The following is a 15,694-nucleotide window of genomic DNA, read 5'->3' as shown; positions in this document are numbered from 1 at the left end:
AGCCAAGCTCAAGGTCCTAAACGATATCATAACCTCCATCGATAAAAGACAATACTGTGCAGCTGTATTCATAGGCCTGGCCAAGGCTTTCCACTCTGTCAATCACCACATTCTTATTGGTAGACTCAACAGCCTTGGTTTCTCAAATGACTGCCTCGCCTGGTCACAAACTACTTCTCAGATAGAGTTCAGTGTGTCAAATCGGAGGGCCTGTTGTCCGGACCTCTGGCAGTCTCTATGGGGGTGCAACAGGGTTAAATTCTCGGGCCGACTCTTTTCTCTGTATACATCAATGATGTCGCTCTTGCTGCTGTTGATTCTCTGACCCACCTCTACGCAGACGATACCATTCTGTATACATCTGGCCCTTCTTTGGACACTGTTAACTAACCTCCAGACGAGCTTCAATGCCATGCAACTCTCCTTCCGTGGCCTCCAACTGCTCTTAAATGCAAGTAAAACTAAATGCATGCTCTTCAACCGATCGCTACCAGCACCTACACGCATGTCCAGCATCACTACTCTGGACGGTTCTGAATTAGGTATTTGTAGATTCCTATTTCGCAACAAAGCCTCCTTCACTCATGCTGCCAAACATACCCTTGTAAAACTGACTATCCTACCAATCCTTGACTTCAGCGATGTCATTTACAAAATAGCCTCCAACACTCGACTCAGCAAATTGGATGCAGTCTATCACAGTGCCATCCGTTTTGTCACCAAAGCCCCATATACTACCCACCACTGCTACCTGTATGCTCTCGTTGGCTGGCCCTCGCTTCATATTCTTCGCCAAACCCACTGGCTCCAGGCTATCTATAAGTCTTTGCTAGGTAAAGCTCCGCCTTATCTCAGCTCACTGGTCACCCTAGAAGCACCCACCCGTAGCACACTCTCCAGCAGGGATATCTCACTGGTCACCCCCAAAGCCAATTCTTCCTTTGGCCTCCTTTTCTTCCAGTTCTCTGCTGCCACTGACTGGAACGAACTGCAAAAATCACTGAAGCTGGAGACTCATATCTCCCTCACTAACTTTAAGCACCAGCTGTCAGAGCAGCTCACAGATCACTGCACCTGTACATAGCCCATCTGTAAACAGCCCATCCAACTACCTCATCCCCATACTGTTATTTCTATTTTTGCTCCTTTGCACTGCAGTATCTCTACTTGCACATACATCTTCTGCACTATCACTTCAATGTTCAATTGCTAAATTGCAATTATTTCACCACTATGGCCTATTTATTGCCTTACCTCCCTTATCTTACCTCATTTGCACACACTGTATATATACTTTTTTTCCTATTGTGTTATTGACTATGTTTGTTTATTCCATGTGTAACACTGCTTTGCTTTATCTTGGCCAGGTCACAGTTGTAAACAAGAACTTGGCCGAAATAAATAAATAAAAGGCACTAGGCTAGGTACTGGAAGGTCACAGGTTCTAGTCTTGTGGATTCCCTTTCTCAAAAAAGGCATATTTATAGTCCTTGCATTAAGATGTGCTTTTCATGATCTGATCAAGACAACCCAATCATTATTTGTTCAATTGAAATGCATTCCTGTGTTTGATCTTGTCATGCATGTTCCACAACAGTAACTTTCACACCTGTGATTAGCTGCTTTCATTCTCTCCTTGTGCTGATAATGGCTTGACATGACAGAATATCAGTTTTGGCCTTTATTTTAACAACCAAGTTAGTGTGCTGCTCTTACATACGTGTACAACTGTAGTCATGTTTATGAAACAATTGGTATGGCGACAATCACTACAAAAAAAAGTTTAGCATAATATGTATGGTTATGGAAAATGTTTAGGACAGAGACAAATGCTTTGAGGTGGTGGCCCTCAAACAAACACAAAACATTGGTTTAATATTTTAATTTAAAAAAAAAAAAGTACTCAAGGTTTTCATGGTGTATTTACATAAAATTCGAAAGACACCTTGGTTTGGAAGCAATGCATCATGGGGTATGTAAAGCCGAGATTGACAGGAGATTTAGTTCTGGTTTCTAGCCACACAGCTAATCAGTGTACACGCAAAGTACTTGTGCCTTTTTAGGTTTTAATATTTGTATATGTTGAATAACAGAGCGGTTATCAATGCTAAGAGGCAAAGAGAGATTTGACCCCATAATGAAGTCAAAATATATAAAAGGCAAACACATGCTTATAAAAGATAAAAGTTCCGATCTTTTCAAATATATACCAAACAAATATATAAAACACTGATTAAAATATAGAATCTGTATTTAAAAGATAACATAAGGCCCACAAAATAAATAAACAATAAATAAATAAATAATATAAATACAAAAAAAAGAGTTGATAAATTTCAGATTGGGACATCACTAGAAACTAATTTAGGGCCAAAAAAAGCCTTTATACCAGTGTCATGCCAATGCTGGCAACAATCAGATTGGCATTAGAGTAGATTGTTTTGATGAAATTACCTTTCGGAAACACTGAATCTTAACGGTTTGGTTATGAAGCCCGAAAAGTAGTAAAGAAAACGTGTCTAGTTACCTATTCATTCTAGTGATACATTATTGGTGACATTCTTCGACAGGGTACGACTTCTCATGGAACCATATTTCATGTGGTTCATGTCTAGCATGACTCCTGAACGTATCCTTGGGATATAACTTACTATATAATAAAATAGGCGATAATGTCGATAATATTACACAGATAACTTTACGTACTAACACAAAGTCAGACAGTTGAAAACAAATATGCACTATATGAACACAAAGGAACACTTTGGGTAATGTAACATTTTACATGAATGTTTGGAAGGACCCAAAAAAATCTGAAGTTGACTAATGTATTAAAACACAGTTGAAACAAATGAAAAGGCTCTCGCTATCTACCTTATTTCAAAATGGTGCTTCAGCTTTGATCCCCACAATGCATTACTTAGGAACCCACGGGTGTGTTGTTGAAAGACTGAACACGTGAGCCATATATTCAATCATTCATTCAGTACATATCTCCACAAATCATTCATTCGGGTACATATCTCCACAATCATTCATTTGGTACATATCTCCACAATTTGGACTTGCAAATCATGATATTGAGAGCAAGAATCTTAGAGTATTGCTTAACCAGAGATGACTAAACACATAAGTTACTTCTCATCTGACCATCTGGCTTTAGAAGAAAATGTGTTCCATTATATAGAACGCAATATATAGAGGATAGATATAGAGAGCATTCATTCAATAATGGGATGTATCACATGTCCCGAGACTACATCTAACAGTTACCCAATTATCTGAAAATAATAACCAAATCAACTTTGACTTCATTCATGCTTCTAGTATCAACGTATTGATACAAGTTAATCAGATTACACATTCAACATTCTTCCTAGCTGATTGCCTTGGTAACCAATATATTATTATGATAGCTAATGGTCCAAGAAAAGCATTAAAACAACAAACAAAAAAATTCCAATTCAAATGTTATTTTACCATTTAAAATCAACCAAAAGGTGAGTGGGAAAATCTTGAAAATCTGTATAATAATATTTGGGTGTTGTGTTAGCTAGATAAACACTAAATACTCTGTTGTATGCACCTCTGTTAGTAGGTTAGGAATGCATTACTGTAAATGAGGTGAAAACCACATGCCCATGAACACATAAGCAACGCCACTGTATGGAGCTTAGGGTTAGGAGCCAGTTCATACAGGTCATTATAGTAAATGCATACTATAGTGCTGGTGGATATTTTTGTTTTCAGAGTGGAGTAGAAATGTCAACAGGGAGATGAAAGTCGTGAATATATGGGCCAGAGGCATGCAGTTCCCATAAGCACACCAAACGGAAATGAAAGGCACCATTGATATTTTTCTCCATTGAAATACTGCGAACCATTGCTACATACTAGTTTATTCCACTTTCTTCCATGACATGAACACGTACACATTTTTTTATTTATAAAAGACTTTATTCACTACTTCGCTAAAATACGTTTTTTTATTTATATATATCTTTTTTTATTATTTTCCCCGCAAATACTTTAAGTTATAGAAAATAAAGGTTTAATAGTGACATTTCTTTGAATCTGACTGAAGTATTTTTGTAAGCTATCTTTTTCATTTTATACAGCAATTGGATCTTGGTTGGAGATGACGCTGGATATCCTGGCTTGCAGGTTGTCCTGTGGGGAGAGTCGGAGTGCTAGGTTAGTCCTGCTGCCATCTGCGAGAGGTTCCCCACTTATAGCCATGGGGTTCTGGAAGCTCAGGAAGGGTGTGTCCTCTCCCACACGCTCCTCCTCCATCTCGCTCTCCGTACTGCTACCTAGGTCGATGGTCTCCTTGTTGTGGCCTGCTGCAAGGCCATTGGGCTTTGTTCTATTGGCCCGACGGCCGTTGCTGTTCTTGGCAAGTTTCTTAGGAAGGCTCTGCGGGGGAATGGGCGTTACTGTTGTGGCGGAGCCGACCACCTCATACTCCTGCGTGGTCTCATAGTCGTCGTCCTCAACGATCCTCAGCGGGCTGGGCGGGGGACTGTGGGCCTCTTGGCCGTGGTTGTAGTGGGCAGACTTCCTCTTAGACTGACTGATGTGGTGGTCGGGGTGCGGCTGGGTGGTGAACAGCAGGGGGCGCTCCTCCTCGCCAGAGGGGCTGACGGCCACAGAGGGGACCGAGGTGGCCAGGCTGGACAAGGGGGCCGACATCTCAGAGGGAGGGGAACCCGGGGTCACGGGAGAGAGCAGCTCCACAGGAGACAGGCGGGTTGGGGTGGTCATCGCTGACACATACCTGACAGGCAGATCCAAGAGAGAATCCTCAATCAATTAGGAACAGAAAACACAAGTGTATTCACTAATACACCACAACCAGAATCAGTAATAAGAACCCATTTTGTTAAAGTAGCTTTAGCTCCACTACATTCCTGGTACAGTCTGAGCTTTAGCTCATCACATATATGGCTTTAGCTAAGTGAAATAAATCCATAACAATGGATTTTGTGTCCTATAGGTATGTACAGTCAAATTGTCAAGGGCACATCCGATGAGCGTAGGCTCCTCACCGGTCTCAAATAGTCTTTCATTTCTCACCGGATATCTACATGGTCTGGTTCAGGATACACATTCATTCATAATCCATTTCAGAAATCAGCTGTAGGACTGTATAGGCCTTTCTCCTGGAATGTGTGTTGAGGACAGAGACACTGAACTGAAGAGCACTGGCCAGTCATTAGGGTTAGAATTAGGGTTGTCTCCGTCTGCCCTGGCCAGTCATTAGGGTTGTCTCCGTCTGCCCTGGCCAGTCATTAGGGTTGTCTCCGTCTGCCCTGGCCAGTCATTAGGGTTAGAATTAGGGTTGTCTCCGTCTGCCCTGGCCAGTCATTAGGGTTGTCTCCGTCTGCCCTGGCCAGTCATTAGGGTTGTCTCCGTCTACCCTGGCCAGTCATTAGGGTTGTCTCCGTCTGCCCTGGCCAGTCATTAGGGTTGTCTCCGTCTGCCCTGGCCAGTCATTAGGGTTAGAATTAGGGTTGTCTCCGTCTGCCCTGGACAGTCATTAGGGTTGTCTCCATCTGCCCTGGCCAGTCATTAGGGTTGTCTCCATCTGGCCTGGCCAGTCATTAGGGTTAGAATTAGGGTTGTCTCCGTCTGCCCTGGACAGTCATTAGGGTCGTCTGCCCTGGCATGTCAGAGTGATGTGCACAGACGGGTTCTCTCAGACTCAGTCGACCTGTGACCTCAGAGACAGGTGTGCTACCTGCTGTGCTGTCTGCAGCTCGACTGACAACACAGGTACACCTGCGCTCATCAGCAACACATTGATTTACTAATGGGTACTTATGAAGTCATCATTGTCCATTAGCTTTGATCTAGGAGGGCATGTGAAGTCTAAATATAGGACAGCTCATAAGGAGACCTCTGCTAATAATAATAATAATAATAATAATAATATATGCCATTTAGCAGACGCTTTTATCCAAAGCGACTTACAGTCATGTGTGCATACATTCTACGTATGGGTGGTCCCGGGGATTGAACCCACTACCCTGGCGTTACAAGCGCCATGCTCTACCAACTGAGCTACAGAAGGACCACCCAAACACTAATTCAGAAGACCAAGATAACATGGCAATACCACAAATCTTGGATTCAATCTTGGTTTACTGTTATATTCATAAATAAATGCCATAATTTATAAAATGCATGTTATTTTCTAAAAATGATCACCAAGTATAATCCTTAAAATATAGCTGATTATTCAGTGGATATCTCTGTACAACTCAGATAACTCGAAGTAGGGGACACCATCATTAATTACAAACCCTCCATTAGGTGTATGGGCTGAAGGGCGGTTGTAGTGCATAGCGTAGCGTAGCAACATGAGCTCCAGATGTCTTTCTCCTACCTCTCACTGTACGGAGAGTCCCTGTAGGAGTCTGGCGTGTCTCCAGAGTTCTTTAGGTAGGCACTCAGGTCTCTGGCGCCACCTGTGGCGTTCAGACGACCCCGGTGACTGGGTGTGGCGTGCCGGCTGTTCTCTCCCGATGACTTCACCAAGACAGAGCGGCTGTCGGAGAGGGCACTCTCGCTGTGGCCGTTACTACAGCTGAAGAGCGAGAGAGCGAGACAGAGGAGAATGAAGAGGGGAGACAGAAGAGAATGAATTGCTTCTCTTAAATGAGGTCAAAACAATGGCCACTTCCGACAATGACATAAGCTGTAAACACTGTAAATCATGTCTATTGCAGACCTGGGTTCAAATACTATTTGAAATAATTTAAAATACTTCAACTGGGCTTGTTTGAGCTTGCCTGGCTTAATGGACCAATGCTTACTCCACCCATCTGGCACTTCAGGCAGGCTAGAGCAAAAGCACAAAGTATTTGAATTATTTAAAATAGTATGTGAACCCAGGTCTGCTCTACTTTAATGTATAGTTAGAGACACTGGCCTATAAAAAACCCACAAGACACTTTGACCTGCACATTGCTCTACAAGTTCTCTGGAAACCTCATCAATTCTCCCTGAGCCTTGGTTGTCCCATACTAGCTAATGACGCACCACCGTACATTATCCCCTGAGGTTTTGCTTGTGCAATCTGATATCACAGAACTGCAGTCCCTGGATTCATAAAGTGTCTCAGAGTTCTGATCTAGGATCAGTTATTTATTTTAAAATCATCATGGTTAAGGGGTATGAGCCGTGGGACCTGATCCTAGATCAGCACTCCTACTCTGAAATGCTTTGTGAATACAGGCCATGGTCTTTGTTGAATCCAGTGAATATCACTGAGTGAGCGAGGTGATTTGCAGGCAATCGTGCAACAGGATGGGTAAATCATTGTATCAACCGTATTAATTTGTAAGTCGCTCTGGATAAGAGCGTCTGCTAAATGACTTAAATGTAAATGTAAACCGCCGACTGATACCAACATAAATGAATTGCTTTTCAAAACCTCCCCCCAACAAACAGAGGGAAAGAGGAAGTGGCTAGGGGGGAAACGAGACAGACTCCAACTAAGATAGCTCACAGGGCCCAGCGGTAATATGACACATAGGGAGAGGAAGTGGCTAGGGGGGAAACGAGACGGACTCCAAATAACGTAGCTCACAGGGTCCAGCTGTAATATGACACATAGGGAGAGGAAGTGGCTAGGGGGGAAACGAGACGGACTCCAACTAACGTAGCTCACAGGGTCCAGCTGTAATATGACACATAGGGAGAGGAAGTGGCTAGGGGGGAAACGAGATGGACTCCAACTAACGTAGCTCACAGGGTCCAGCTGTAATATGACACAGAGGGAAAGAGGAAGTGGCTAGGGGGGAAACGAGACGGACTCCAACTAAGATAGCTCACAGGGCCCAGCGGTAATATGACACATAGGGAAAGAGGAAGTGGCTAGGGGGGAAACGAGACGGACTCCAACTAACGTAGCTCACAGGGTCCAACGGTAATATGACACATAGGGAAAGAGGAAGTGGCTAGGGGGGAAACGAGACGGACTCCAACTAAGATAGCTCACAGGGTCCAACGGTAATATGACACATAGGGAAAGAGGAAGTGGCTAGGGGGGAAAGAGACAGACTCCAACTAAGATAGCTCACAGGGTCCAACGGTAATATGACACATTGAGAAGGAGATAAATAGGACTTTAATCTAAAAAACATTATTACAGTATCTTCTTAAGAGCCAGTGCTATAGCTCATCACTTTTACAGATGGAAGGAGAGGAGGCAAGAAATCTGTCTTGTAGGTTCGTATAGGATTACCTTTGACTGGAGGTGTGAGTGACCGTTGTGGACTGATGTGCTGATGATGTGTACAGGCTCGTCGAGAAGGATGTTTCCGTTTCCTTCTCGATTACATGCTGCGCAGGCAATGCATTTTTAGACACAAATTGCTATAAGGGAAAACAAAATCAAGCGTCAATACGAAATCACATCATGCATGCTTATAAAGAAATGTGCAGATACTGTAGCTAACATGCCAACAAATGTACAGTGCATTCGGAAAGTATTCAGACCCCTTGACTTTCTCAACGTTTTGTTGTTACAGCCTTATTCTAAAATGTATTAAATACATTGTTTTCCTCATCAATCTACACACAACACCCCCATAATGACAAATCAAAAACAGGTTTTTCTAAATCTTTGCACATTTATCTTTTTTATTTTCTTCCATTGATCATCCTTGAGCGGTCTCTACAACGTGATTGGAGTCCACCTGTGGTTTGGAAACACAGACCTGTCTATATAAGGTCCCAAGCCATGAGGTCGAAGGAATTGGCAGTAGAGCTCTGAGACAGGATTGTGTCGAGGCACAGATCTGGGGAAGCATACCAAAGAAAGTCTGCAGCATTGAAGGTCCTGAAGAACACAGTGGCCTCCATGATTATTAAATGGAGGTTTGGAACCACTAAGACTCTTCCTAGAGCTGGCCCGCCCGGCCAAAACCTGAGCAATCGGGGGAGAAGGCCCTTGGTCAGGGAGTTGACCAAGAACGTGATGGTCACTCTGACCTAGCTTCATAGTTCCTCTGTGGAGATGGGAGAATCTTCCAGAAGGACAACTTATATCTAGCACTCCACCAATCAGGCCTTCATGGTAGAGTGGCCAGATGGAAGCCACTTCTCAGTAAAAGGCACATGACAGCCTGCTTGGAGTTTGCCAAAAGGCACCTAAAGGACTCTGATCATGAGAAACAAGATGATCTGGTCTGATGAAAGCAAAATGTTACTATTTGGCCTGAATGCCAAGTTCCACATCTGGAGGAAACCTGGCACCATCCCTACGTTGAAGCATGGTGGTGGCAGCATCATGCTGTGGTGATGTTTTTCAGCGGCAGGGACTGGGAGACTAGTCAGGATCGAGGGAAAGCAAAGTACAGAGAGACTCATGATGAAAATCTGCTCCAGAGCACTCAGGACCTCAGACTGGGGCAAAAGTTCACCCTCCAACAGGACAACAACCCTAAACACACAGCCAAGACAACGCAGGAGTTCTGAATGTTCTTGAGTCGTCCAGCCAGAGCCCGGACTTGAACCGATATAACATCTCTGGAGAGACCTGAAAATAGCTGGGTAGTGACGCTCCCCATCCAACCTGACAGAGCTTGACAGAATCTGCAGAAAAGAATGTGAGAAACTCCCCAAATACAGGTGTGCCAAGCTTGTAGCGTCATACCCAAGAAGACTCAAGGCTGTAATCACTGCAAAAGGTGCTTCAAGAAAGTACTGAGTAAAGGTTCTGAATACTTATGTTAATGTGATATTTCAGTTTTTTAAATTTCAATTTTACACATTTGCACAAAAAAAATGCTTTGTCATTATGGGGTATTGTGTGTAGATTGGTGAGGAAAAACAAACAATTTAATAAATTTTAGAATAAAATGTGGAAAAAGTTAAGGGGTCTGAATACTTTCAGAATGAACTGTATGTATTGGAACCTAAGCGTGAGAGTTACTCTAGCGTAGTTCTCATTGTTAGAAGTAATAGCTATGTGAGTGACTTACATTGACAAGCTGGACGTTTTCAAGGGGAGGGTTTGAAATCTGAGGGCCATTAGCCATAATGGTGTTTCTCTCATTTCGTAGGCTCTGCCTCAGACGATCATGAAGCTTTTTCCTCTGCTTTCTGTGCACAGAAAGATAAAACTGCATCGTGAGATGGACCAATCATACAGCCAATAACAAAAACAGACGGATGACAGATTTTGTCTAAGGTTGACAGAGGTTGTGATTGACAAAAAAATGATTCAAATGCTCAAATCTCTTGGCTATTATCTCATGGGAAGCTTCAAAATACATAAGGACAAGGATACGTAATTGTGAATACTGAGTTTATATACTGAGTTTAGCGTAAAAATGTTACGTGAATTACTTTGTTTTGCAGTAGGCAACCACACACATGATTCCAACCACTAGGAGTGCAATGCAGATTCCTGTTATTGTTAATACACGTTTCTGATACAGCTCCTCTGCTTCTGAAAAAGAGGACAATGCATTCTTAAAACTCCACAACATGCAGACCTATAGTGTCACATACAAACCAAACCCAATGGAGACGAACAAACTTGTTTTAGGTTATATATTAAAGGTTATACATTCACAGAAACAAACAAACACGGGGCGCGTTCAGCAGTACGCAACGTTTTGGAACGTTCAGATAGAAATACGTTTTGTAGAACCAACTACAATGCCTCTCTGACATGTACAATAAAAAAAATCAAGTTGGCTCTACTCGTGGCATTTCTATCTGCAACGTCCACCAACGTTTGGGTTCTGAACATGCCCCCAGATTTAACATTGTATTAGTGGGCGTTGGTTGAAAACCGAGACGGTGGAAATGTAATGCATTGATCGGAGGAGGCAGTTCTGCTGAGTCGGAGTCCAGTCGGAATGCCAGGAAGTGTTAGTTCAAGGTCGGGCTCAGTAATCATGACCAGGCAAACCACAGAATATGCATTCTCTGCAATGTATTCTAACCAGCCCACGTGTTACTAATACAACAGATGCATATATATAAAAGATAGTCATTCATCAAACAGTTAAAATCACTCCGATGTAAAATGTTAATATTCTAATATTGCAAACAGTGCAGCATTGTTTGTTCACAGGACCCAACGCTTGGAATTATGGAATATTTGCATTTCAATCTTTTCACAGGTATGAGGTTACAGGTTGACTAGATTAGGGGATCAAATGAAATTTACACTAAACAAAAATATAAACGCAACATGTAAACATGTAAACATGTAAATTGCTGGTCCCATGTTTCATAAAGATTCCAGAAATGTTCCAAATGCATTAAAAGTCTATTTCTCAAAAAATGTTGTGCACAAATTTGCTTACATCCCTGTTAGTGAGCATTTCTCCTTTGTCAAGATAATCCATCCACCTGACAGGTGTGGAATATTAAGAAGCTGATTTAACAGCAGAATGGCCTCTCGAGTGGCGCAGCGGTTTAAGGCACTGCAACATAGTGGTTGAGGCGTCACTACAGACCCAGGTTCGATCCCAGGCAGTGACCGGGAGTCCCATAGGGCGGTGCACAATTGTCCCAGCGTCGCCCGGGTTTGGCCAGGGGGGGCTTTACTTGGCTCATTGTGCTCTAGTGACTCCTTGTGGCGGACTGGGAGCCTGCAGGCTGACTTCAGTTGAACAGTGCTTTCTCAGACACATTGATGAGGCTGGCTTCCAGGTTAAGCGGCGGTTGTTAAGGTGCACAGTTTGGTGGAGTACACGACTCGACTTTTCCCTTTGGTGGACATTCCTGCCAATGTGGCATTTTTGTGTGACAAAACTGCACATTTTAGTGGCTGTGTAATTGAAATTGGGAGAAAAGGGGGGTAAAATACAACAAAAATTATCATTACACAACCACTAAAATGTGCAGTTATGTCACACAACACAATGCCACACTTGGCATGCTGACTGCAGGAATGTCCACCAAAGCTGTTGCCAGAGAATTTAATGTTAATTTCTCAGTCGTTTTAGAAAGTTTGGCAGTACGTCCAACTGGCCTCACAATCACAGACAGCGTGTATGGTGTTGTGTGGGTGAGCAGTTTACTGATGTCAACGTTGTGAACAGAGTGCCACATGGTGGCGGTGGGGTTATGGTACGGGCAGGCATAAGCTACGGACAACTAACACAATTATATTTTATCCATGGCAATTTGAATGCACAAAAATACCTTAACGAGATCCTGAGGACCATTTTGTTTGTATCTGAAAGCCATAGATTAGGACCTAATGCATTTATTTAAATGGATGATTTCTGACATATGAACTGTAACTCAGTAAAATAGATGAAATTGTTGCACGTTGTGGTTATATTTTTGTTCAGTGTATAATTATACGAACTGTTCCGTTATCGCACCTAGTTCATACTATACTCCTATTTAAAATATATGGTTGGTTTGCTGAGGTATTAGGTGTCCTGTGAACAAATTATGCTACAAACAATCAGTCTTTTAAATGAAAAACAATCATTTTTCAATTGTTCAGAGTTAACATCAACATCATTTAAGAAAGACACAGCAAAAACTGCCATCACTGATGAGACAAGGGTAGGAACCATGAGATGACAGGAGAACAAAAGGGGACACAGTTGGGGTGACGGACACATACATACATCCACATTGTACAGTAGGAAATAGGAAGACCGGAAGGAAAGAGATGAAATGAAAGGGGTAGCGAGGGAGGATGCCGTCAGTGTATTTGGCATGACATGCTAAACACTGGGTGGAAGAGAGGAGGGTTCAGGGTAACGGCAAAAGCAAGAGTTGAAGGGAATCTGATCATACAGTATAACCACACTGCAGCCTCTCTGGCCACCTAGCTTATATAAATGTGTGTCTTACACAGTCGTACTGTAGTTCAGATGCTTGTATGAGTCGAATGTGAGTTTATGGTGGTCATTGTAGGACTTAATGTGTGTGGTGGTCATTTTAGGACCTACTTAGTTTGTATGTGTGCGGGTTAATTCGACTATATGCTATCACATTGAGGTTTCCCAAAAAGTATAATTGAATGTGTCATTAGCATATTTGAGCTACATATTGCAATGTATATGTGTGTTTATCATTCTATAACAAATATGGTATGTTATGCCTGTATGATCCCTTCATTGGCACAAGGAAACTGGCTGGAGTTGGGGAGGGGCAGGCTCAAGCTTCTAATCCTACATTTGCAAACTAAAGAGGAAGGAACGATCCATACCCATAAATTCAATCCCAAGATGTTCTGCCAATGCAGAAAGGTGACAAAAAGAAAAGAGAAGAGGTATTTTTCAGACGAGGTGTTATTCAGAACTATATTGCTCATCAAATGGCTAATCAGTGTTTCTACAGAGAACTGAATGGGGAGATCAAAGTGGTGCACAATACCCAACTCTTTCATCACGTAGAATCATTCTAGAATCATCTTAAAGGAAACCTACAGTATGATCAGAATTGATGTAAATGGCCATGTTATGTAGAAAGAAATGTCCAGACACTTTTTTTGGGGGGGTGGGGGCGATTTCCATTTTTCACTTCAACTTTGTTAAATGTTTTTAATCGCTGCCCTGACACTCAAGAACGAGCCTGAGGAAGTCAATGGCTGGTGGGGTAAGTTTGTCAAAAACCAAGTGAAAATTGCCCCAAAACAAAAGTGTCTGGACACTTCTATAACATACCATTTACATTAAAAAAAATAGATGTATATATATATTTTCTTTTTACAAAGTAAACTTTTCCTTAAAGGACAAAAGGCTTAAGTGTACTGTACTTCTATTTAAAGTATATTATGTGATTATCCATTCTATTAGACACAAGTGTTAAGAAGATTTTACCACAACTACGAAAAGTGATCAAAAACCTAAACCCATTGAATACCGAGTTCGTCAAAAATGCATTCAAATGTATCCATCTGCTAATCGCTAAGGTGAGAGGTACTTTCTCAGTCCAGTGGCATGCGCATGCAAACATCACGTTACTTGCATTATCAATGGTAATGTCACTACACGTCAATTCGGCAGGTTAAGGGGCACTAGTTAGGGCACTTGTCGCTCACCGGTAAAACACTACCTCATGCTGTGCTAGAACCATGCACTGTTTCCATTCCCTACAAAGTCAATATTAGTCATACCAAATTCTCAATTGTCATTACTCGGATCAACAGCCATGCCTGTTAAATATGTTTCCAGGAATAAACAAATAAGAAAAAAAAGAACATTTTAAACGTAATAATGCATAACATATCCTAGTGACCAACATCAAATAAAACACTTTGCTATAGAAAAAGAGCAGAGTGTTCAACGGTTTAACTGGACAATGGCTCAACAGGAGTAAAAGCCATGGTTAAAATGTTTGTGCCTTTAGATAGCTTCATCCACTGACTTGAACATCCTTGATGTAAAGGATCTATTATTTAATTGTTAGGGTTTACAAACTTACTGTGATGTACTTCCGATTCTTTCTTTGACAATAGGTTACAATTATCTTAACATGCTGCTATTTAGTTAATAGCTGTGCTATCGAAGGAGGTACAATTTAATTATAAAACTTAGTATAGGAAGAGAATGCATATTTATTCTTGAGTAATTCTTGTCTTGTTTATCTTTTAAAAAACGATGCAAAACATAAACAACGTGATGACTGGTCTGTATGTGAGCAGCACCCTTTGTCATGTAGGCTCTATTGATTGATGACTGGTCTGTATGTGAGCAGCGCCCTTTGTCATGTTGGCTCTATTGATTGATGACTGGTCTGTATGTGAGCAGCGCCCTTTGTCATGTTGGCTCTATTGATTGATGACTGGTCTGTATGTGAGCAGCGCCCTTTGTCATGTAGGCTCTATTGATTGATGACTGGTCTGTATGTGAGCAGCGCCCTTTGTCATGTTGGCTCTATTGATTGATGACTGGTCTGTATGTGAGCAGCACCCTTTGTCATGTTGGCTCTATTGATTGATGACTGGTCTGTATGTGAGCAGCGCCCTTTGTCATGTTGGCTCTATTGATTGATGACTGGTCTGTATGTGAGCAGCGCCCTTTGTCATGTAGGCTCTATTGATTGATGACTGGTCTGTATGTGAGCAGCACCCTTTGTCATGTTGGCTCTATTGATTGATGACTGGTCTGTATGTGAGCAGCACCCTTTGTCATGTTGGCTCTATTGATTGATGACTGGTCTGTATGTGAGCAGCGCCCTTTGTCATGTTGGCTCTATTGATTGATGACTGGTCTGTATGTGAGCAGCGCCCTTTGTCATGTAGGCTCTATTGATTGATGACTGGTCTGTATGTGAGCAGCGCCCTTTGTCATGTTGGCTCTATTGATTGATGACTGGTCTGTATGTGAGCAGCACCCTTTGTCATGTAGGCTCTATTGATTGATGACTGGTCTGTATGTGAGCAGCACCCTTTGTCATGTTGGCTCTATTGATTGATGACTGGTCTGTATGTGAGCAGCACCCTCTGTCATGTAGGCTCTATTGATTGATGACTGGTCTGTATGTGAGCAGCGCCCTTTGTCATGTAGGCTCTATTGATTGATGACTGGTCTGTATGTGAGCAGCACCCTTTGTCATGTAGGCTCTATTGATTGATGACTGGTCTGTATGTGAGCAGCACCCTTTGTCATGTTGGCTCTATTGATTGATGACTGGTCTGTATGTGAGCAGCACCCTTTGTCATGTAGGCTCTATTGATTGATGACTGGTCTGTATGTGA

At 42.3% G+C, this 15,694-nt stretch overlaps 1 protein-coding gene across 9 annotated transcripts in view; it reads right to left on the bottom strand.

Annotated features, from left to right (window-relative positions):
- Nucleotides 1-1,867: 1,867 nt before the first annotated feature.
- The window catches only part of nrg1 (neuregulin 1), a 180,252-nt gene continuing 166,425 nt past the window's right edge, over nt 1,868-15,694 (bottom strand). For 4 of the 9 annotated variants that reach the window (XM_046290528.1, XM_046290530.1, XM_046290534.1 and 1 more), the window contains 5 exons: nt 10,360-10,462; nt 9,993-10,113; nt 8,252-8,382; nt 6,389-6,589; nt 1,868-4,777 (listed from right to left, as the gene is read on the bottom strand). In XM_046290528.1, the coding sequence (XP_046146484.1) occupies nt 4,111-4,777; nt 6,389-6,589; nt 8,252-8,382; nt 9,993-10,113; nt 10,360-10,462 (1,223 nt within the window). In that variant the 3' untranslated portion in view covers nt 1,868-4,110. Of the gene's footprint in view, nt 4,778-6,388; nt 6,590-8,251; nt 8,383-9,992; nt 10,114-10,359; nt 10,463-13,201; nt 13,226-15,694 lie in introns of all 9 variants that reach the window. The other 5 variants (XM_046290526.1, XM_046290533.1, XM_046290531.1 and 2 more) reach the window with 3 other exon arrangements.

This window comes from Oncorhynchus gorbuscha, linkage group LG11 (assembly GCF_021184085.1).
Source record: "Oncorhynchus gorbuscha isolate QuinsamMale2020 ecotype Even-year linkage group LG11, OgorEven_v1.0, whole genome shotgun sequence".
In the NCBI taxonomy this organism is placed as follows: domain Eukaryota; kingdom Metazoa; phylum Chordata; class Actinopteri; order Salmoniformes; family Salmonidae; genus Oncorhynchus; species Oncorhynchus gorbuscha.
The sequence above is the reverse complement of the archived record's forward strand: the minus strand, read 5'-3'. Positions and strand labels throughout refer to the sequence as shown.